At 42.7% G+C, this 24,697-nt stretch overlaps 1 protein-coding gene across 1 annotated transcript in view; it reads right to left on the bottom strand.

Annotated features, from left to right (window-relative positions):
* PITRM1 (pitrilysin metallopeptidase 1) overlaps positions 1-22,295 on the bottom strand; it is a 36,117-nt gene extending 13,822 nt beyond the window's left edge. The window contains exons 1-15 of the mRNA XM_002720817.5: positions 22,167-22,295; positions 19,258-19,360; positions 17,478-17,584; positions 16,976-17,127; positions 15,524-15,638; positions 15,346-15,442; positions 13,742-13,902; positions 10,419-10,545; positions 9,535-9,623; positions 8,450-8,578; positions 7,705-7,818; positions 7,410-7,506; positions 6,402-6,536; positions 5,276-5,414; positions 992-1,108 (exon numbers count right to left, since the gene is read on the bottom strand). Coding sequence (XP_002720863.3) covers positions 992-1,108; positions 5,276-5,414; positions 6,402-6,536; positions 7,410-7,506; positions 7,705-7,818; positions 8,450-8,578; positions 9,535-9,623; positions 10,419-10,545; positions 13,742-13,902; positions 15,346-15,442; positions 15,524-15,638; positions 16,976-17,127; positions 17,478-17,584; positions 19,258-19,360; positions 22,167-22,222 — 1,738 coding nt within the window. The 5' untranslated portion in view covers positions 22,223-22,295. The remainder of the gene's footprint in view (positions 1-991; positions 1,109-5,275; positions 5,415-6,401; positions 6,537-7,409; positions 7,507-7,704; positions 7,819-8,449; positions 8,579-9,534; positions 9,624-10,418; positions 10,546-13,741; positions 13,903-15,345; positions 15,443-15,523; positions 15,639-16,975; positions 17,128-17,477; positions 17,585-19,257; positions 19,361-22,166) is intronic.
* Positions 22,296-24,697: the final 2,402 nt, after the last annotated feature.

Below are 24,697 nucleotides of genomic sequence, written 5' to 3'. Positions count from 1 at the left end.
ACAGAGGGCTCTCTGATGGGCCCCACAAAGTCCTCAGCATGGTATTCTGTAATGCCTAAGGCCTCTCCAAGTCTCCCAAAGGGAAGGACCTGTGAGTGCTCTTTTGTACATCCCTAGCGCAGTGACCTAAACCATGAGAGGGACTAGAGCACTTACTTGTGACTGATTTGTCTTCATGGATTCTTTGAATAAACACTTGATGGTATTTACCAGAAAGTGTAAACTACAGGGGATTAAAAGATCAGCTAACTATGATTTCCAGAAGAATTAACTCGCTCACGCATCCACACAAGCATTTGTACAACATGTGTACAAACTAATCAGATGTAGTAAACAGCACAAGGACTGTTCAAGAAACAAAGGTGCGTTAGAGATGCTTCACAGAAAACAGGCATGCTCAGGCGCTGTCTACAGCGCACTGCTGTCATCAGATCATGCCCATCTGTAAACACAGTGACAACGCCTCCGGGTAATGGTATTCCAAAGACATGTCAGCCAGAAACCAACGCGAGATCAGCACCTTTGAGAACTCAGAAACAGTGAGACTACAGGTGGAAAAAGCAGGACAAGACAGGAGTCAAACAGCCTCAACTCCTTTTCCATTTTCCATGAGCCAGGGCTACCTATACTTCGGGAGGCCTTTCTTTATCCCCCAATTCTTGTTTCCCACACCGACAGCTGAGCTGATGAGTTACTTTGGGCAATGGGCTCAGAGGATGTCTCTACCCTTCAAAAACTGTGTGATTCTAGGAGCAGTGAGTTACAGAGCCAAATCACATTAATTCATGAGAAAACTAACAGCCTCTTACTGTGTGAAGTCTATTGTCACTGACTGTCAAGAGCAACTCACAAGACAGATGAAGAACAAGACTACAGATTAATTAATGCTTACATGTTTCGTGACAATAAACCAGAGTTTGACTACTTCCTGTATTTAATTTAATCTAACCAAGGAACCTGTGTACCCATGAAAATGACTGTTTACAGTGACCTGCCAGCGCTATGTCCAACTCAGTGAAAGGCATGGTGGGCTCGATGTCTGAAACTTTCAATGCCGGCAGACAGGAGGCATCTTGAGGTTTACTTTGCTGAGTCCGTAATTCTAAACCTAAAAAAAAGACAAAAAGAAAGAAAAAGGAAAGGAACAGCATTCAGGACTTTAGTTTAAAGGTCTCAAGCGATTTCTCTTTCCTGTTTGCTATCTTGCATTCACAAATACCACCCCCTTCCAAGTGGTATGGTTTATAAGGTGGACGTCACTTCTGAACTTACTAGATTTAAAGGCAATGATAAACCTTCTCCATAGGTAGCCCTTATGCTAACTCTCCTTCTATAATTATTTAAAAAGATAATTTTGCGAAGGAGGAGCGTTAAAATCAGTTTTCCCTCTGCCACTTAAAAGTTTACACTGGATAAACTGAACTAACTTATGCTTAGAGATCTCAAAGCATTTCTTGCTGGATTTAATGACTTTTGGAATTGTTTTCTCTTATTTCACTTCCACTAACTGCAAGATGTTTGCACAGTCACATACATTTCACAAATTACCGCAGTGCTTAAACCTGTATTTCCTAGGCCTGATGGTTCATTCACCCAACCAGAGGGTGAAATTTCCTCTCCTTTCGTGGAGAATTCTCAATAGAACCTTGTGGTCTAGAGAGCTAAGAATCCAAAAGGCTCACAGCGGACTGGTGCTATTGTGTAGCAGGTAAAGCCAGCAGCAGCAGTACTGGCATCCCATATGGGCACTGGTTCAAGTCCCGGCTGCTCCACTGCCAATCCAGCTCTCTGTTTATGGCATGAAAAAGCAGCAAAAGATGGCCCAAGTGCTTGGGCCCCTGCATCTGCATGGGAGACCCGGAAGAAGCTCCTGGCTCTTGGCTTCAGATCGGTCCAGCTCCGGCTGTTGCAGCCATTTTGGGGAATGAACCAGCAGATGAAAGACTTCTTTCTCTCTCTCTGCCTCTCCGTAACTCTGCCTTTCAAATAAATAGATAAATCTTATAAAGCAAAACAAAAAAGGCCCACAGCAGTTTATTTTATTTTATTTTTTGGACAGACCTGAATGATCCTTGGGTAGAATCCTTTTTTTTTTTTGACAGGCAGAGTGGATAGTGAGAGAGAGAGAGACAGAGAGAAGGTCTTCCTTTTGCCGTTGGTTCACCCTCCAATGGCCGCCGCGACTGGCGCACCATGCCTATCCAAAGGCAGGAGCCAGGTGCTTCTCCTGGTCTTTTTATGGGGTGCAGGGCCTAAGCACTTGGGTCATCCTCCACTGCATTCCCTGGCCACAGCAGAGAGCTGGCCTGGAAGAGGGGCAACCTGGACAGAATCCGGCGCCCCAACTGGGACTAGAACCCGGTGTGCCGGCGCCACAAGGTGGAGGATTAGCGTAGTGAGCCGCGGTGCCAGCCAGGGTAGAGTCCTTAATTTAAAATTCTGTCAAGCAGACACTCAAATGTCTCCTTTCACATACACAGTTTGTAGGGGATGGCTGTACCAAGTTATTCTTATTTTAACTCATAATGAAGAACACTCCTGGTGTCTGCTGAGCTTCCTTAATCTTCCAATTGAGCCCATCCGAAGCTCCATGAGATAACGTGGCCACCCAACAACCTACCTGGAGATGGCACTTTGAGGCCAGTGAATACCTCATATAATACGTAACTATCCACAGGTATTGCTGGGCACAAGTTCAAGTGAAAGCTGGACCTTGCCACTTACTCCCAGCTCCCTAGGCCTATGCATAGGGGCAGTCATCACCACCGACAGTCTTCACTTGCTTTGGTATCAGGAGCCCAGGCTCCCCAGAGGATTAAGCTCAAACCTATCATATTTTCAAGACCTTCCCTTACCTGATGGTTACCTGCCTAATCAAGCTGTTTCCTGATCTTATGCCACTCAGAAAAAAAAATTTCTATTCCTGTGCCTTTGACAAGTCTCCTCTTGCCTCTTTACTTATCTAGTCTTACCAACAGTTCAAACATTCTGCAACTACTGAAATCCCAACTGCTCCTTCTCTGAATGTACTCAGCAGAAAAAACATTTAAAATGTTCCCTTTTCTTCTGCAAAATCACAAGCTCCCTAAGAGTAGGGGCTCTGTCTCTTCACATGTAGACACCAAAATATTTGAGGGTTAATGTTTTTCAATAAATTAAAACAATTTCCTATTCACCTTCTTCTTCATTAGTATTCACTGACTGGACATTATTTTCAGAGATTAACACTGAAGTCCCTAATGTGAGAACTACTGACCTAAAATAACCACTAAATAATGCACTAGCATCGTGTCCCACCTTACAGGAACTCTGCAAAGTAAAAACATACTTTGTAATCTGTGCATCATAATGTACTGATTTGCAGTAGTTGTAGTGTACTGGGTTTTCTTTTTTTTTTTTTTTTTTTTTTTTTTTTGACAGGCAGAGTGGACAGAGAGAGACAGAGAGAGAAAGGTCTTCCTTTGCCGCTGGTTCACCCTCCAATGGCCGCCGCTGCAGCCGGCGCACCGCGCTGATCCTGGCAGGAGCCAGGAGCCAGGTGCTTTTCCTGGTCTCCCATGGGGTGCAGGGCCCAAGCACCTGGGCCATCCTCCACTGCACTCCCTGGCCATAGCAGAGAGCTGGCCTGGAAGAGGGGCAACCGGGACAGAATCCGGCGCCCCAACCGGGACTAGAACCCGGTGTGCCGGCGCCGCAAGGTGGAGGATTAGCCTATTGAGCCACGGCGCCGGCTTAGGGTTTTCTTAAAATACAGAAAACTTTGGGGCCAGAGTTGTGGTGCAGTGGGCTGAGGCTCCACCTGCGGGGCCAGCATCGCATATAGATCCCGGTTCATGTCCCGGCTGCTCTTTTCCCAATCCGGCTTCCTGCTATGGCTTGGGAAGTCAGAGAGGATAGCCTAAGTGCTTGGGCCCCCGCGTAAGTGGGAGACCTGGAAGAAGCTCCTGGCTTTGCTCTGGCCCAGTTCATGGGCACTTGGGGAGTGAACCAGCGGATGGAAGACCTTTTTCTGTTTCTGTCTGTCTGTCTCTCTCTCTCTAACTATACCTCTCTATTAAATAAATTCATTTTAAAAAATTAGAATTTAAAAAATGTAGAACACTTCTAGATAAGACATCAAGATAAAATCACCGTAGGGAACATACATTCTATTGCTTGCACATGGAATTATCATGTGTACTTACACATGGCTTTAACAAAAACTGGAAGATTTGCACTTGTCAGCATTTAGAAAACAGATTAAAATATCAGTCTGTCTAAGCAAGAATTCAGTTACAAAGAATATGGATAGGTTCCAAGTTAACACTGATTTTATCTTTACTAGACTAAATTACTTCAAAATTAGCATGATCACAATGGAATTGCCTTATTTTCCACCTAAAGTCAACTCTGACTTCCTGACAAGCCCAGCAATTCTTCATATAATCCTAGCCTAACTAGCTTTTTGTTTGAGGGGGAGGATATATAGGCTGTAAAAATATTTTAATAGGCCTTATTAATGTGTAATTTGCAAGTAATAAAATCCACAATCTTAAAGATATAATTCAGTGAGTTTTGGCAAATGTTCAAAATCATAACATCTCCATATAGTGACAGAACATTTCCACTACCCAAGTGCTCGCACCTTGACTGCACACAGCCCTACCTCCATCCCTGGCATCTAGAAACTTCTTATCTGTTCTCTTTCCCTAAGCCTTATGACTTCTAGGACTTCATATTAGTGGGTTCATTCAGTATGTATTCTTTTCTGCCTGGCTTATTTCACTTACTGTAGTGTTTCTGGGATCCACCTAGGTTGAGTTTCATCATCATTTTGTTTCTTTATATGGCTGAGGAGTCTTTGTATAGATAAACATGTCAAGGCCCTTCTCATTCTGGTCTCCACTTGGCCCCAGTCTTTCCTCCACTGAGCCTGGCTTCTTCTGAAAGCAGTTTATACTGTTTACATTGCTTGTTTGCAGTTATTATATATACTGCAATATAATACAAATTTCACTGGCATACTGCATCACCTGGTAAGTGGAAAGCATTTAAAATTTGCAAAATGAGTAAGTTTCATAAAGCTAACTCTTTTTTATCATTTTTGTCTTTCCTGGTGAACCTCAGCGTGAATTTTCTAAGAACAGGGTCTTTTCTCATGGGTGAAACCACTGCATCAAGTGTGCACTTGTTGGTTGAAACAATATTTGCCTCCAACTATTAGCTCTCTAAAAGTTCACTCGATCTGGGTGAACGAAGGCTAGGGAATAACTACACACAAAACTAAGCATCTGACCTTTCTGGTAGATCTGTTCCTTGTCTTTCAGGGACAGAGACTTGACCTTTTGCTTTAATTTTTCTGCTTCCATTTGTGTTTGTTTCTCATAATACTTGTCATCTGGTTTCATTGATAAGGTCAGTCTGTGCTGATTATTCTGCAACAATGACAGCAACAAAAATTCCAAGTTAAAACAAGATTTTGTTAAAGCTTAACACACTGAAGTGGCCTCTGCTGGTGTGTTCCTAGTTGTCAAGTTCTATGTATTCATTTCAAAAAAATCAGAAATCACCTGCAGGTCTGTTTTACATAAGCCATGTAATTCTTATACCATAGCTGATATGTAAGTACATAGTTCATAGATGTTGCATTTATTATTGCTAGGATTATTATCACTGTCACTACTATTAACCATAAATATATCAACAACCAAGATCTTCTCTTTTTATTAGTTGTCAAAAGAAACTGTACTTTAATTTTTTTTAGTCTAACTTGAAGATAACAGCATTCTGACTTAATTTTTTGTCAAGTATTAATTATATTATTAACTTCTGAAATGCTGGAACTAAATTTTTGATTCAATACTTTGGAAATTAAAAGGACAAAATAGAACTTGCTCTAATGTAAAAATAAATATTAAGTGATTTAAGGTACTTCTATTTATTTCAACAATTAAAAATATTACAAATGTACTAATTGCTCACTTGTAATACTACTTAGAGAGATAAGTAGGGATGTAGCAGAAAACATAAAATCCAAGCACAAATGCCTAGAAATCTAGGAAAACAATAAGCAAACATCAAAAGAATTCAATCATAAAAATAACCAGAATTCTCTCTATATTAGGGTTACTGTTCTCATAATTTGCATTATTCTTCTATTAACAGAGAATTATATGCAATGTTTTATTACTATATATGAACTACATACACAGATATCTATCTATATACAAAAACCAACTACCAACTTGCTTTAGAATCTGGAAAAGGGAATTTAAGTTAATGGAAGAATTGAAATTTTTATTTAGAAAGTAAGAAATTATGCCACCCATTAACAAAAATTGACTTAAATAATGTTCTGCATGTTCAATTTATTATGAAATACGGCATCAAAGCTATAGACACAAATCCTCCAACTTCCTTACCTTAAAATACTGTTTTACTTTTTCCTGCAGAAATTTTGGATTTTCCTTAAGGCACTGCCTAAATTTAGTCAGCTGGTTTCCCATCTTCAAGAGCTCCACGGGGTCTCCGTCATGATTCCAACAAGAAGCTATATACTGAAAGGGTGACACAGTGTATATTACACCACAGCATACACTACACCTTAAACTGCATTACCTCACCAATACTGTACTCAAATTACCTCAGTAAACCTCAAAGCCATATTTTATTAATATTCTAGTTTCTGGATTGAAAAACACCAGAGAAAATTATTTACAATAAAAATTAAGTAATTATTTGATTGAATAAAAAAAAACTCATCTTGACCCCATCTGATTCTAATCAAATTAAAAACACAGAATTCTAGAAAATTAGTTACCAACAAACTACCAGTTTTCATAAATCCCTACTCATTTAGTCAGAATAAATCTATTACACATAAAAGCATATCAAAATGCAAATTATGCTAGTAAAAAGAGAAAAAAATTCAACTAAATTAAATTTGTATTTGATCCAAGCAGTATTAATGCTCAAAGTTCAAATAAAAAGTGCTATCAAGTGTCAATCTAGGGGCTGACGCTGTGGCATAGCACAAAAAGCCATCACCTCTAGTGCTGGCATCCCATATGGGCATTGGTTCCAGTGCCAACAGATCCACTTCCGATCCAGCTCTCTGCTGTGGCCTGGGAAAGCAGTGGAAGATGGGCCCCTGCACCCACATGGGAGACTCAGAAGAAGCTCCTGGCTCCTGGCTTCAGATCAGCATAGCTCAGGCCATTGTGGCCATTTGGGGAGTGAACCAGCAGAGGGAAGACCTCTCTCTTTCTCTCTCTGCCTCTCCTCTCTGTGTGTAACTCTGACTTTCAAATAAACAAATATTAAAAAAGCACGTCAATCTATATTTTCAGTTCTGTCAAGAACCACTAAATGCAAAATGCACAAAGTAAAATAAGACAAAGCAGAACCAAGTGGGGTGAGAAATCACATACTGAGGTCAGGGTAAGTCCAAAGCTGGTAGACTGGTGCTTCATCTGTATTTCAATTTTATGAAGTAAAGCTTCAATTCGATCATCTTCAAATCCTTTCCTAAAGAACACAATTTGAGAACTGAATGTTGAAAAGACATAAATGTTTTAGAATCACAAGGTAGCAGAGATAATAAAGAACTAGATATGAATCCGTTTTATGACACAAAGAGAAGGATGAAGAAAGCCCTATCCCTTCCCCATAAGGCATTCATGAATGAAGAATGAGAGCAAATCATGAAAGATAAGCCACACTTACTCAACTACTTCATCAATTGTTTTGTCTACAAGGTTTCTGACCATCTGAATGTCTTTCTCTGCAATGCCTTGGAGGCCAACGCTGAAGAAGGCCTCTCTTGTGTAGCCATTGTATCTAGCACACAAAATCAGAGATAATACCTTAGAATCCACACACCTTTACCAGTCACTTGTGAAATAGCTTTATTTAAAGTTCAGAGCTAAGAACCTTCAATTCCAAGGTTTCTACTAAAAAGCTCATTAAAACAGTATTTTCAGATATGTATTTCTCCAAAATAATTGGTTACATACACATTCATGTCCTTTTCAAGTATGTCTAAAAATCAGTAAAATGAAAAGTTTTGAGTTAGCACAAAATACAGTAAATTTAGAAATAGAACTACTGAGTTTTACAAAATTTTAGAATTTCATAGAATATGTTCTTAGGTGACATTTAAAACAGGCAAACAACATTCTGGGACCTTGGGAAAGCTGTATGTTTTTGGTTTTGCTTCTTTTGGCCACAGATCTCCTTCAAGGGATGTAAACGGCTTCTACTGAAACCAAAATCTAGCCCTGGGCGCCATGTTGGGAGTGGCTGTCCTGTGACCTGTGGGATACTCAGTGGCATCCCTGGATCCCCCACCTACTACATTCCAACAGGTGGTACCTGCTCCAGTTCTAAAAACCCAGATTGCTAAGCGTCCTACAAGGGCAAGACAAAACCGCCCACAACCGAGAACCACTAATCTCATCATCAAACTCACCCAACATCAGGAGAAAAGTCTGTGCCAAGTCCAGATTCAATTAAGGCTTTGTAAAAGGGAGAGTTGGGTCCAGCAACCAAGAGTGAAGACAGAAGGTTTAAAGTGAAGGATTCAAATGTGTCGGTGATACTTCATTGGGAGAAACAAAGAAGCAGGGAGAGAAAAGGGAAAAATTACTGACCTTATACATGTTTAAATTATATAAAATCACTACTAAAATAATACTTTTGCCACCAAACAAGCTGAAGTTCTACTAGAAACTTGTACATGGCCACATTCATTTTAATTGTTACATGACTAAAGAGAATTTTAAAAACACAATCCAAACCATAAAATTTAACAGCTTACCAAAATGTTCATAACAATGTGCTGAGTGCGTCCCATGTATTATCTCAGCTAATGCTAAAACATCAACACTAACGGGGTACTTCAAAAAGTCCATAGGAGATGGAATTGATTAAAAAACAGGTTTATTTTGAGGTAAGAAGTTCTACGCATAGTATTCTTCATAATGCACATTTTCCAGGAACTTTCTGAAAGATTCACGTATAAAGCAGACAAGGCACAAATGACGAGATGCAGTGATGCGCTCCACACGTGCAGAGAGAGCTCAGCCGTGGTGGGGCTGAGCCAATGTCTTTCCTTCCATAATCAGCCTTCAGGAAACAGGTGCTAAGGCGGTCTCCACAAAATCTAGAGCGTTACACAGTTTGGTGTGTGTATATTTTTCCAAGGAAGGTGATCAGAGTCTTCTTTTCACACTTGGGGATCTGTCATGCCCACAATGTGCAATTCTAAGGCAGTCTTTTCTCCACAGGAATGAAGTCTTGAAATATAATAATGAAATCAACTGTTTTTTCTCTGGATGGCTACCAAAAATGACCTCCTTCCAAACTCATTCAGATGTCATTAAAATCTTTCTTGACATCTTGTTCTCTATGAAGACCTGCGTGCCTCCTGAAGCCTAACTGTATATGAATTTACACTTAATTGCAGAATTCACATCTTGACCTCCTAAACTGCACATTTCCCTAAGTGGGTTTTTTGATTGCTTTTTTTGGCTAGCATGCAGAAGATATACTTACTCTGGTAAGAGGAAGCTAACACTGACTGTTGTTTGTTTAGAAGGATCTGTAGCGAATGAATCCGGGCCACATGTTATCTGGCATTCCCTCTGTAAAATGGTATGATGATTTCAGTAGGCATAGAGTCTAAATGGCTTCAAATCAATATAGGTTATCTGGGCATTTAAAATGATCCAAAGCACACTTTTCACTGTTATCTTTCTTTTTAAACAAATAACCACTCCGAAGTCTTACATACAACGTACAGTCCCAAACAACATTTCAAAATCTTATTATTAGGGGCTGGCACTGTGGCGCAGCAGGTAACGCTGCCGCCTGCAGCACCAGCATTCCATATGCCCATATGGGTGCCGGTTCCTGTCCCAACTGCTCCACTTCTGATCCAGCTCTCTGCTGTGGCCTGGGAAAGCAGAAGATGGACCATGTGCTTGGGCCCCTGCACCCAAGTGGGAGACCTGGAAGAAGCTCCTGGCTCCTGGCTTTGGATCAGCCCAGCTCCGGCCATTGCAGCCAATTGGGGAGTGAACCAGCAGATGGAAGATCTTTTCTCTCTGCCTCTCCTCTCTCTGTGTAACTCTGCCTTTCAAATAAATAAGTAAATCTTAAAAAAAAAAAAAAAAAAAAAAAAAAAACCTTATTATTAGTGCATAGTTCAGGTCCTCATTGCATTATCTCTTAAGAGGCAATGATCAAATTTTCAAAAAGTTAAGGTGGATGGGGGCGGAAACCAAAAAAATCTCTAAAGACTGAAACACTACCCAAAAAACTCCCAGAGGCCACAGCTCAGACATTTTGAGCATAAAAATAAACATGTAGATTAAATACGTAGATGGATGTCACTGGATCACATAACCTTACTGTCTAAAAACTGGTGGGGCACTTACAGGCTTATCCCAGGGCTTCTGAGCTGGCACTGAAGTACTTGGCTCAATTTTCTGAAATTTACTCAGTGCTTCTTCTTGAATTTGCTTCAGATGCTGTTCTAACTGAAAATTTCCATAAGTGAAGAACCTAAAATTTTGAGGGGGACATATTAGTCTATTTAGGAGGATTATATACATGTATATATATATCCTATATATAAAACAAACTACTTTCCATACTGAAGCCAACTTTATATAGGACTCTATGTTAATTTCACTTAGTTTAACTACAAACATAAAAATAAAAGCATTTGCTTTTGCCCTTTAATAGGAAATATTCTAACAAGATATAAACCATGCAGAAGTACTTAACTAATAATTCACCAACAACACTGACAGAAAAAAAAAATCTCAAAAATTCAAATTTAGACTGCAAATTCTGTACTATACATGTTTTTAAGACAATACAATTACTCAAACCAAGCAAAAAGGTTACAATGGCAAAGCTCAATATTTCTTTACTGTAATTGTTATCTGAGCTGTGGTTCAGATTTAGGGGACTTGTAACTTAAAAACCTTTTGAAAGGTTTATACTCAAGGGTTTAGAAACATATTTTATACTCTAAAGGTTTAATTAATGCAATAAGCACCTCTAGCAATCACATTCTGGTCTCTAAATGCCCTTCTCCATTTAGCCGCAGAATCCTGGGGTGTGCAGTGGGAAGAGCCCAGGTGTGCATTTAAGGGGGACGGGGCGGAAACCAAAAAGTCCCTGAAGACTGTAACACTACTAGAAACTCACATTTGATCATAAAAATAGATATGTAAATGGATGTCCCTGGATCACACAACCTCAATGTATAAACATTTCCCCTAAGGTCTTCATGGTACTAGAAAACAAACCAAAGGAGGCTTATGAACAACAATAAAGGAGAGGAAAAGAAAGATTCCTTTTGTCATTTGTCATCGCTGGAGGGATGTAGTGCCATCATCGCTCCCCCAGTACCAGAAAGACGCCCACTGCCTTTCACATCAGCATGTCTATCAGGATAACTGAAGAACCCCAGCTGATGAGGCAAAGTCTTCCCTGCTGAAGTCTGGTCAACAAGCATACAGGGAACTAGAGAATTAGAAAACCCTGCAAACACTAATAAAGAAACTGATGCAGGCAACAATTAGTAATGAATATAAAAACCAGGGACAGAACATGAGAAATTCAATCATCATTCACAGAGGGCCAGGATCTGCATCCCCCGATGGCCTGTGGTTGTGAGGAAAGGACAGAAATTCACGACGGAACAGCTGGCTGCCGCTGTCTTAACCACTGACTTTGCATCCCAGTGGTGGGGCAACAGGTATCACAGGTGCTGGGATGCAGCAGGCGATTTGGAAGACTCCGTGGAAGAAGGCTTAACTGGACTCTAAGTCTTTGGATCTATACTCCAGTTCTCAGGACATCCAGGAAGGCACCAAGTAGTGGCAGAAAGCAGCAAACAACCGAGTGGGTGAGGAAGTCAAGAGGCAGTCTGGCCTGACCTCTCCCTGTTGTCCATGAGAGGCAGCATGCACACAGACGGACAAAATGCCATGTGTGGGCCTCAACTGAGTGGAGCAAACATCTTGGGGACACACAGGATCTGAGTACACAGCAAGAGTGGATTTAGGAAAGTACGATATGTTGTGTTAAATGTGAAAATGGTTATTATGTAAGAAAGTACAAAAACATATTCTGGAGTAAATATCACGAGATCTGTATTTACTCCAAAAAATGCCAACAGGGGCAGCACTGTGGTGTGGCGGGTGAAGCTGACATATGCAATGCTGGAATCCCACATGGGTGCCAGTTCAAGTCCCGGCTGCTCCACTTCCAATCTGGCTCTGTGCTAATGCATGTGGAAAAGCAGTAGAGGATGGACCATGTTCTTGGGTCCCTGCACCCATGTGGGAGACCTGGAACAAGTTCCTGGCTCCTGGCTTCTGTCTGACTCAGCCCTGTCCGTTGCAGCCGTCTGGGGAATGAACCAGTGGGTAGATTTCTCTCTTTCTGTCTCCCTCTCTCCATAACTCTTTCAAGTGAATAAAATCAATCCTTTTTTTTTTAAATAATCATGCCAATGTAGAAAAATACCTATTTAAAAAGTGTATGGGAGGGGCCGGCACTGTGGCACAGTGGGTTAATGCCCCAGCCTGTGGTGTCAGCATCCCATATGGGCACTGGTTTGAGTCCAGCTGCCCCACTTCTGATCCAGCTCTCTGCTATGGCCTGAGAAAGCAGTGGAAGATGTCCCAAGTGCTTAGGCCTCTGCACTCATGTGGGAGACCCAGAAGAAGCTCCTGGCTCCTGACTTCAGATCAGCTCAGCTCTGCCCACTGAAGTCATTTGGGGAGTGAACCAGTGGATGGAAGACCTTTCTCTCTCTGGCTCTACCTCTCTCTGTAACTCTGTCTTGTAAATAAATAAAATAAATCTAAAAAAAAAATAATAAAGTGTATGGGGATTCAGATGCTATTCAATACTTTTCTGTATACTTGAAATTTTTATAATTAAAATTTTTAACTTTTTCACAAAATATTTTTACAAATATTTTACACTAGTATTTATTTACTATTAATGTTTTATTAGCAATATGTGAAGCAACCAATTTTTCAAAAAGCATCTAAGGTTCAAGAACTTCATCCGCCATTTACAGAGCATTTGTATGTGCAAACGACAGAGCTTAAAGCTTTACTTGCAGTCCCGCGACGTGGATGCCAACACAGGCAACCCCATTCTACACAGACTGAAACTAGGACTGAGAAGTGAGAGTGGAAGGCTGCCTGTAACCACCTTGCTGGGCCCCTGCACATATGTAAAATGAATATCCAGGGGAGGTATCTGCCACAGTGGTTAACATTTGGCTTGTGATATCTGCACCCCAATCAGACTGCCTGGGTCCACAGCGTACCTTCATTCCCAATTCTAGCTTCCTGCTAATAAATGTGTGCACCCTGGGAGGTAGCAGGTGATAGCTCAAGTAGTTTCGTCCCTGCCACCCACGTGGGAGTCCCAGACTGAGTTCCTGGCTCCTGCTTTGACCTTGGCTGTTGTGAGCATCTGGGGAGTGAAGCGGCAGATGGGAGGTCTGTCTGTGTCTCTGCCTTTCAAAAGAAGTAAAATCAGTCAATCAATGTTAAAAATGAATATCCAAGTAAATTAAAATGGGCAAACTTAAAGAATTTTATCAAGACATACTTCAACAAACATTTCTTTGATAAATATGAGAGAAGACACGTCAGTTAGTGTAAGTATGCAAATAATTCCATTCTTGACAATCTACCATTAAACTTGTACAACTAACCATTACCTAGCATTACTCGGGTGATAGTGAGTAGCATGAAATTGTTTAAGTTGTTCCCATGTGAGCTCTGGGATGCACAACGGATCACCACCGGAGATGACTGAGTATGTATGATCAGGAAGAAGTCGGTTCTGAAGGTGCTGTGAGAATATCCTCTCATTATCTGTCTTAAAAAAAAAAATACATACGTAAAATGCAGTCATGTGCTATATAACAACATTCTGGTCAATGACAGACCACATATGTGATGGTGATCCTATAATATTATAATATAGCCTCAGTGTGCATTAGGCTATACCATCTAAGTTTCTGTCAGGATACTCTGATGTCTGCACAAGGACGAAACCACCTAATGACACACTTTTTGGTACATACCCCGTTAAGCGATGCATGGCCAACACCTATGATAACATCACAAAACACTCTGGGAGTATAAATGTGCAACACCTTGCAAATCTGTTCTAATGGTAAACCAGGACATCCTGCTGCATTCCATTTGTTCACAACCTAGGCATAGAACCCAAGAGTGGGTCTTGGAAGGAAAGAAAATTTTCTTTCCATTATTAACTGGGTGAATATTTGGGTAGCTGAAGGCAAGCGGACAGGCACATGAAATGAGGATGGAGGTACCAGGATCCCTTGTTGTTCGGCAGGTCGGAAAAAGTTGTTACCCTAACTTGAATTTCAAGAGGGTGCTTTGGAAGAACAATATTCAGACTGAGTATGAGAGGGTAGGAAACAGTCCCCCAGCTGAAAGAGGCCATGGGGAGTACCTGGAGGCCAGAAGCCACTTCATGCACTTCAGAGACTAGGACAGACCAGAGCAGGTCCTCAAAGTTGGGGGTATAGTGAGGAGAAACATGAGGCTGTGGGTCCAAGACAGCAGTTCTCAAACCACAAAGGTCTCAAGATCCCTCTCCACTCGTAAAAAATTAGTGAAGTCACCAAAGACCTTCGACTGTGGGGTTTACGTGATCATGCAGGTGTTTGCACTTGTGTGCACATATGTGTGTGTATGTTCCAAAATAAATTCTCTGCATTCTACATTACAGTTGAGGCATTTTAAAACTAGTTACCTATTAATCCATTATTGCATGTTAACAAGTATTTTCTTGAAAAATACTTTTTATAACAAAACAAAAAACATGTCTGAGAAGAATGGTATGGGTCTGCATGTTCTGGATATTTTATTAATGTCTGGCTACTAGAAGACAGCTGGAATCTCCTATGTGCCCCCAAATCCAGCATGTTGTGTGTCATACATCATGCCTTTTCATCTATGGGACTAAGGGATGCTTGACAAGAGTGGGAACGAACATGACAGTGTCTTAGTAGCAGTGGAAAATGTTTCTATCTTGCAGAGCTACTGCAGTTCACACATCAGGGTCCCCACACACAGTGTGAGAGGTTCGAGGACAACAGCAGCCAGGCCCTTCTATCACCTGTGGCTTCTGCTCACACTACTGACTACTAATTCAAGAAGTTATCACATAGCAGGATAACATTAAATAACTGAATGCCAACTCTCTCTTAAGTGTGTCTATATTTTAACATTTTGCACAGGTAAGATTACTTTAACATAACAGGAAAAAAGAAAAAGAAACACTTACAAAAGCTCCCTTCATCTCATTAAAGACAACTCCTTTAAAGATCAAGGGCGTCTGGGGGTCACTTGGGTTCTCGTGTTCTAGCCGCCATCCTTCCTGCCTAATTAGAGGCAAATGAGTAAATGAAAGTCACAGTGATTCTAAGGCTGAGGTTTAAATCAGGTAATTAACGGTTACCTACCAGAAGTCTAGTTCCCGCAAGCATGGGAAAAAGGTTGCATCCAAATACACTGACAGGAGGTTCTGAAAGTCCTTGGGATTTTGCGTGGAAAATGGATATAGAGTATAATCACTAGCTGCGTACAAATGAAAAATAAGATTTTACAATACAACAGACTCCCACAAAAAATCATCTACTTTCAAGCCTCATTTCAGTGTAACAGTATTTTTTAACCATCAGTGGGACAGACAGTCTCAATGCTGTGCTCTGGATCCATACTCTGGCTCTTACTTCTCATCACCCTGAGGCCCAACGTTCTAATACTCAACACCACCACTTAACAGGCACTAGTGCTAATTCAGGGACCATTTATGAGTTTTAAGATCTAGGGAGGTTGGGCTTTGTGGGACAGCAAGTTAAGCACCAGCCGGGGATGCCATATCGGGGTGCTGGCTCAAGCCGTGGCTACACTGTGCTTCCAATCCAGTTTCCTGGGGGACAGCAGATGAGGCTCAAGTGTCTGGCACTCTGACAGAAATGTAGGAGACCAGGACGAAGCTCTGGATTTCTGACTTTGGCCTGGCCAAGCCCTGGCTGTTGCAGGAATTTGAGGAATGAACCACCAGGAAGAAGATCTCTTCCTCTCTCTGTCGCCTGCCTTTCAAGTAGATGGAAATAAGCATTTTTTTTTTTAATTCTGCAAAGATTTTCTTATGCTTAGAAAAACCACCTCATTTCTGTGGGAGCAAAGACTTAATTTGGTCTTGAATTTCACTCTTCCACAGAATGCTTTGTTCTCACCATCAGCCTATTCACTATTCTCAGATTTAATAAAAGCCAAATTCAAACAACACTGATGCTAATAATAATACAAGAGGCCTAATGTTATGGTAATACTCCCACAACAAAACTGTTTTGAACTTTTCCTAACTCTGGTTTTTATAATACAACTTTCTTGAAAGATTAAACTTCTAACATCTTCCAATGAGACTAAGGATTCTTCAAAATGCATGCTTTATTTTTAAACATTTATTTTATTTATTTGAGAGGCAAGAGTTATAGACAGAGAGAGGCAGAAACATAGAGAAGCTCTTCCATCCACTGGTTTGCTTCCCAAATGGTAGCAACGGCTGGAGCTGAGCCAATCCCAAGCCAGGAGCCAGGAGCTTCTTCTGGGTCTCCCATGTGAGTACAGGGGCCCAAGCACTAGGGCTATCTTTCCCTGCTTTCCCAGACGTTAGCAAAGAGCTGGATCAGAAGAGGAGCAGCCAGGACAGGAACCAGCGCCCATGTGTGATGCCGGCACCATAGGTGGGGGTTTAACCCACCACATCACAGCACCAGCCCCCATCAAAATGAATTCTAACACAATTACTAATTGCCAACCACCCTTTTTCCTTAGAAACTAACTGAATTCATCTGGGCGTGTGTGGCAAACTCGACAGCAACTTCGGTTGAGGACATCAGTCGTACCTGTGAAGGCATTCATAAAAGTGGATAATGATCTGTTTAACATTTTGAAGAATGGATCTCTACATGGGTATTTCTGAGAACCACACAGGACGGTATGCTCAAGAACATGAGGAACACCAGTACTATCCATTGGCGTAGTTCGAAACTGTACACTAAGGCAAAGAAAAAAGAAAAGGATAAACAAAATGGGGCGTATTAAGCTTAAGAGTGGCCAACAGCATTCTTAAACACATGACCACCTCAGATTACAAGAAACAATCATTTTAACATGACGACCTTTCAACAAAATGTTTCCTGACTAGAACATATAAAGTCACTGGTTCAGACTGTGCAATTTTAATATACTTAAAAGAAGATATAAAGTCGTATAATCTTTTCCTTGTATTTTTGGGAAGCTCTGTCAATAAAAATATTAATGAGATATTACTTTGCAAGGCTTAATGTATGGTAGATGTATTAAATGGAAGCAATCAAAAACATGTCCTTACAACGCACCCCATACCTGAACAGATTATTGGAGTCTTCTCTTGCGAGGTGTAAATACCTAGCTCCTGTGCTGTCATGGCTAAGCTTCACTGCAGTCAGGAACAGTTCAGGAACAGGTGTTACCTGAGGGCCAAAGCACAAGCAGCTAACTCAGAGAAAACGAGTATCTTCAATACACTGACACAACTGGCTTTTCTGTCCTAAATGAGACAATCTTAGAAAGCCAGCATTCAGAGTTGGAAAGAACAGACCATTTCGTCCAAATCCCTGATATAGGAAACAAGGAAATGAAGACCTAAAAAGGGAAGATGGGAATTTTTTTTGAGTGTTTAGATTTGTTAGGCATTTTCCAAACATGTCACATGCAACCCTGTGAGGGAGACACTCTCGTCACCCTTTACAGATGGAAAAAACAAACAAACAAAAACAAAAAAACAAAGCTCAGAAAGGTAAAAAGAAGCTCTCAGATTCCACAGAGCCAGGACTCACCTGCTGTCCATGCCCTTTCCCATATACTATGCTATGCCTGAATAACAATGGCTCATCCTTTGGAGGTCCACTGTGTGTCTCTTGCTTTGACACTTAGAGCTCAGAACAACCTTGCAGAGAAGGTGAGTGTCAGAACGAGCTTAGCCTGCAATGGTAGGAGGATGCTCCCAGGAATCAACAGGCTTCATGCAGCTGGAGTCCCTAGTGAGAGGACCATCGCTCACACAGACACAGCATCCAGCAAAGTGCAAAGGCTGGGAGCGCAAAAAGGCCCTCTCACCTTGTGGGCTGATGGGGGTGGTCATCTCTTACTTTAGGAAATCCTCTGTGTACACAGCCATAATTCTTGGTATTAAATAATGTGCCTTGTCTTCCAGCTATGACAGCAGTAACCTGTATTATAAATCCGAACTTCCTTAAGTGATTTTACAAATGCTCTGCCCCCATTTTCACGGCCTTCATGACTCACTGCTCCTGGACCTTGCCTGGAAATGCCCACGTCACTGCCCTTGCTCAAGCCCTGTCCAGGGACAGAGCACTATGTTTTAAGTGCCATCTTCGGCACGCAATCTTCCTCTTCCACCAGCAGCTACGGTACTGTCTCTGCTCCTCCCCCTCCTTGCCCGGGACACTTCTGCAAGATGCTCATCATGACATGGCTTGTGTCACAGCTGTGTATGAGTCTTTCAAGATGGTAAGTCATGTGCATTTGTTATGGCATCAAGCAATAGTAGAAAGTTAACAGCCACTCAAGTATTTTAGTTATTAAGTAAAGTAAAAAAGCATTGTGAAGCGTTTGCACAAACAAACAAAAAAAACCAAGAACCAGATCAACACATCTTAACATAAGCCTAAATAAATATTGAGCTACCACCTCTTCTTTATAATTTTAAAATCTAAATGGCTCGGAAAACAGTGTTTCTACATAGGTTGAAAGCAAATCACCTGAAAGTAAAACCTCAGTGAATAAACACAGAGCAGTGAGTCGGCACTGACCAGACTCAGTGAATCCTCAGGTCTGGCTGCAGAAACATCAGTGCGTTCGACTACAAAGACTCTGCTGGAGTGCCAGTTTCTAAAACCTCGACAGGTGTCAGGGTTCAAAGGATGCAGGAAAGGGATTGGGGATGACTTCACTTGCACCCCTGTTCAGTTGAGCACTTATCATGAAATGGGGACGATGCCAGGGCCTGCGAACTCAAGGACAAAAAGCTCCAGTCTCAACTCTGAAGGAGCTCATATGCAAGAGGTCACACTCTGTTCTGTGTATCAATTAATTTAAGCAGCACACTAGGATGCACCCCCACCTGGTTTATGGTGAACCCATGGATCTTGTCTCCCACTTCATACTGTAGAGCTCTCTCACAAGCCGGCTGACTCTTCCACCTGCGTACTCCATGGTGTGCACAGCTGTATTTAAGAAAATCATCAAAGTTAGATGCTGTGCAGGTAAGCTGCTTGGTTAACATAACGCAGCAACACAATAAAAATACTGCCTTATGATAAAAATATTTAAAGAAAATTAAATCTTGCACATTCTAGGAAATTAATTTCCAGCAAAGGTCGTCCCACTTTAACATTCAATTTATCTCAACTCAGCTCATGTTTCATAATATCAATCAATAATTATTAATTAGTAATGTTGAAAGGCCAGGGGTCGGTGAACCAGGTAAAACCGCTGCTGTCTGTTTTACCCATATTCCATATGGGTACTGCTTCATGTCCCAGCTGCTCCACTTCCAACCCACCTCCCTGCTAATGGCCTGGGCAAAGCAGCAGCAGACGGCCAAATGCTTGGGCCCCTGCCACCCACGTGGAAGACCTGGATGGAACTCCAGGCTCCTGGTTTCCTCCTGGCCAAGTCCTGGCTGCTGTGGCTATTTGAGCAGTGAACCAATGGATGAAAGATCTGTCTCTCCCTCTCTGCCTTTCAAATAAATAAATAAATCTTTAAAAAAAATAAATGTTGAAAACTTTTTATTAGTCCACATTCGCAAGTAACACATTGTATAAAAGTAACTCCCAGGCCAAAATGGCTTATTTCCACCACAAAATCCTAATATGCCTCCATAGTCTAGCAATAAACTCAAAACTACAATAGAATCGCATTATGTGTCCACCAAATTGGTCAGAGTTAAAAAGAGGAATACAGGAACTCTCATTCAGGGCTACTTTGAGCACAAATCGGAATGATTATACAAATTATTTGGCATAACCATATTTAGAAAAATTGAAGATAAGCAATCCTTTCACCTCTACATACAGGGGTCTTCAAAAAGTTCATAGAAAATGCATATTCTGAGAAAAAAAACCTCTTTTTTTATGCGGAACACCAACTTATCTTTTAATTCCATTTTCCACAAATTTTCTGAAGTGCCCTTGTATGTATATATTCTTGGGAACTTGTACATCAAGATATAGGTACAAAAATGCTGGCACTATTCTTAATCTCAAATTCAACCAACCTAGATGTTCATCAAGAGAATGGATAAATTGTGGATTATTCATTCAATAAAATAAAAAAAAAGATGGAAAAAAGATGGAAAAAAGATGGGGGGTCACATGACATTGAAAAAAACAAAAAAAAAAAAACCAAAGACAGCATTATTCTAAATGGGTATTAGTCAAACTTGTAACACCTATTGTAAGAGTGAGTACAAACATTGAAAATAAAGAAAAAGCAAGGCAATAATTTCTGCCAGTCAGAGGTGATTATACAGAAAGAAAGGACAGGGTTATGATCAGTTAGGGAAAAGCTTAAGACTGGCAATGGTGACACTACTGATTTTTTAAAAAATTATTCTAACTATTATATATCTCAAGGGATTTTCTACACAAACATTCCATGTCACAGAAATATTTAAAGAGCACATATTCAGGAAAAAACTGATTCTGTCACTAGCAATATGATGGAGATATAATCAACCAATATTTCCTTATTTTAGCAAATTCTAGAATTATGGGGTGGAGGATTTTAAGAAGTTGTTTGGCCTCAAGAACATGACAGTATAAAAACTCATGTGGGCACTGGTTCGAGTCCCGGCTGCTCCACTTCCGATCCAGCTCTCTGCTATGGCCTGGGAAGGTGGTGGAAGATGGCCCAAGTCCTCGGGCCCCTGCATCCGTGTGAGAGACCTGGAGGAAGCCCCTGGCTCCTGGCTTTGGATCGGCACAGCTCACCTTTTGTAGACATCTGGGAAGTGAACCAGCAGATGCAAGACCTCTCTCTCTGCCTCTCAAATAAACAAGTAAGTCTTAAAAAAAAAAAAAAAAAAAAAAAAGCCCCGAGTGGCAACACCAGGGTTTTCTTCCCATGTACTTTCTGGTAACCTACTATATACATAAACAACACTGCCAAGCTCACACACTCAGAAGGGTCCCCAAACCCCCTAGTTTAACAGCAGTTAAACCGCACCATAGAGTTTTATGGTTTTAAAGTTCACATAAAGTTTTGTGAATTACCATGAAAAACAAAATTTTTCATCATCTTCTTTTTCCCCATAACTTGAGTCATTAAAAAAAAAAAAAAAGTTCAAGTCCAGGAGGCTACAATTCTAGGAGGAGCACAGCAGGTTCAATTTAATGATAGGATGTGGAAGCCTCTGGTCTCTAGTAACGAATACGCAATGGGAGCAGATCCACTAATGAGAACCATCAACGACCCTGTTCCTTTTATGACACGTACGAAATCGCACAGCAATGACCAGCTTCACTTCAAAACGCCCGGACAGCCTACACACCGGGCACCCGCTCTGGGGTCACCTCGGCTCCTTTCAGCCCACGGACTTCCTGGAAGCATGGTCCCCGGTCACTGGCACCACTGCTCCTGGCGGTGAGCACTTCTGCATCCCCCGGGGCTGAAGGCGCCTCTGGCCGGGTTTTGCAGAGGTCCCGGGGCTGGGTTCTGGGGTATTAGGGTATGGCAACCTGCAGAAGGGGGATTTCGGGGTGCAGGAGCCCGACACTGGGGGTGTCAGGGTACACTAGCTTCAGCCGAGGGCTGGGAACCCTTGGAGGCCTCGGGGTGCAGGAGGCCCCCACCCACCCATCCACTCAACGAGGACTGTCGCCCCCAAATACGGATGTCGGGGAGCTGTCAGCCCTGGGCCCGAAGATGAGAACTACCTCGACCCCTGTGATGCGCGCTCAGCCCCAGTCCCGCCGCCACTCATAGCCCCGCATCTCCGCTACCCCGCCCGCCCTCCAGGACTCTCACCCGCTGCTCAGACGCAACAGCCCACCCAGCGTCCGCCGTCCGCCGCAGCGCCACATGGCGGGTGACCAGCACCAGGCCGGCGCCGACAAGTCTTAACCCGACGTACGGCGCGGGGCGGGACTCTGGCCGCGACTCCCATTGGTCAGCGTGGACGGCGACGTCCGCACCGATAGGCTGTCCAGGAAAGGGGCGGGCCCTCCCGCGAGGAAGGGGCGGGCCTCGAGGGCAGGGAGCTGCGAGGGGGACTGGAGTTGGGGTGGGGGGATCCTAGAGGGGCGGGGCCAGGTGCAGAAGGCGGGGCTCAACGCAGGGCAGGATTGCTTGCGGGCTCTCTATACGGGGCGGGACGGGTGCGGGTGAGGGGCGGAGTCTGTGTCGGGAGGGGTGAGGAGGGGTCAGATGAGGCCCGGTGAGCCTAGGGGTCTGGCTGCTTTGTGGCTTTGGTACCCTGCGGGGAGCCTTGTGCATCTGCTCCCTGGTTGTTGCACGCCCACCTGTAGAGCTAGAGTGAGTGTAAAGGACATTCAGCTGGCTTCCATCAAATGCTTTTAGCCTTTGGGATTGGGTGGCTAGCTATATGAGGTCCGCAGGCTGCTGTGGACTGCATGATGTTAAAAAGAATATGAAGCATCTTTAGAATTTCGCCAGTGAACCACAGGTTCATGTGCGTGTAGCCCTCTGTTTCTGCCAACCTTGTTACTTTCTGCATTTTGTGTGCAGGAAGTCCGCGCTTTGTATGTTCTAAGATTTCCAGGTACCTCGGACCCTTCTTGGAAACGCAGAGAGATTTAAGGAGGCGTGTGTGTGTGTGTGTGTGTGTGTGTGTGTGTGTGTGTAGGGGGCAGCCTGCCGCTGTGTGCTGTAGGAGACCTCTGGGGTGAACCACACCTGAGAAATCTTTGCGTGGGACTTGGAAGAAGTCAGGACAAAAAGCTGTCCTCAATTTCTTTAGAGCCCTTCTCTCTTCACTCTTCTCCCCCTCCCCCATCTTTCCCCTGACACTGATGCAAAGAAATTCAAATTTACCTCTCTCCAGACTCCACAGAGAAAAATGCCAAGTTGACAGCTACAATCTGTTTAAACATATAAAGGCGCAGACAGAAATGCAGAGGGTAATACTGCATATTTTTTTAAACATTTATTTGTCTATTTGAAAGGTAGAGTGATAGGCAGAGACAGAGATCTTTCATCCACTGGTTCACTCTGCAAATGGTTACAACAGCTGGGTCAGGGCAAGGTTGAAGCCAGGAGCCTGGAACTTCCATCCGGGTCTCCCCTATGGGTGGCAGGGGCCGAAATAGTTGAGCCATTAGCTGCTTCTTTTCTCAGGTGCACTGAGAAAAACCCATAGAACATACACCAAAAACTCCACGGGGCAGCGAGTTCGGCACCTAACCAAACACCTCCTTATGGATGAATACAAATGAACCAGAACAAAGCTGTTAATAAGAGGCTACGATACAAACACACTCTGTGTATACATCTCTCTCCTTAGAGAGATTTGGAGTGATAAATATTAATGCGTCTCTCTCTCTCTCTCTCTCTTTTTTTTTTTTTTACAGTCAGAGTGGACAGTGAGAGAGAGAGAGAGAGAGAGAGAGAGAGAAAGGTCTTCTTTTGCCGTTGGTTCACCCTCCAATGGCCGCAGCGGCCAGTACGCTGCGGCCGGCGCACCGTGGCCGGCGTACCGCGCTGATCTGATGGCAGGAGCCAGGTACTTCTCCTGGTCTCCCATGGGGTGCAGGGCCCAAGCACTTGGGCCATCCTCCACTGCACTCCCTGGCCACAGCAGAGAGCTGGCCTGGAAGAGGGGCAACCGGGACAGAATCCGGCACCCCGACAGGGACTAGAACCCGGTGTGCTGGCGCCGCAAGGCGAAGGATTAGCCTAGTGAGCCGCGGCGCTGGCCTTAATGCGTCTCTTCACTACATCTCTGTGATCTTGGGGAGATACGGTTGGGTGTTATTAACCCTATTGTGAGTGTGCAGAAAACTGAAGCAGTGGGAAGTTATAGCAGTTTTCTCTCTGAAGAATAGATGCTATATAAATCCGGTAATTACCATTTACTCTGATGTTCCCATAGGATGCAGCCACACTGACGGGTAACCTAGATAAAGACAAACAACAAGAATTCATAAATAGTTATTCTGAACAGTATTCAACCCAGTTTTTTTTTTTAAGATTTATTTATCTACTTGAAAGGCAGAGTTACAGTGAGGCAGAGAGAAAGAGAGAGAGAGAGAGAGAGAGAGAGAGAGAGAGAGTGAGTTAGGCTTTCCCAGGCCATAACAGAGAGCTGGACTTGAAGTGGAGTAGCCAGGACTCCAACAGGTGCCCATATGCGATGCTGGCACTGCAGGCGGCAGCTTTACCAGGTATGCCACAGCTCCGGCCCCAAAGTTAGCTACTTTTAAAAACTGAGAATAGATTGTGACTTGAACTTGGAAGGACAATCAAGTCAACATTGGAGAGGTGAGCATTAAATAGTATCTCCCACCCCAAAAGATTCAGTGTTTGAGAATGTGACTTTA

The sequence above is a fragment of the Oryctolagus cuniculus genome, chromosome 13, assembly GCF_964237555.1.
Source record: "Oryctolagus cuniculus chromosome 13, mOryCun1.1, whole genome shotgun sequence".
In the NCBI taxonomy this organism is placed as follows: Eukaryota; Metazoa; Chordata; class Mammalia; order Lagomorpha; family Leporidae; genus Oryctolagus; species Oryctolagus cuniculus.
This window is presented reverse-complemented; position numbering and strand designations above follow the sequence as displayed.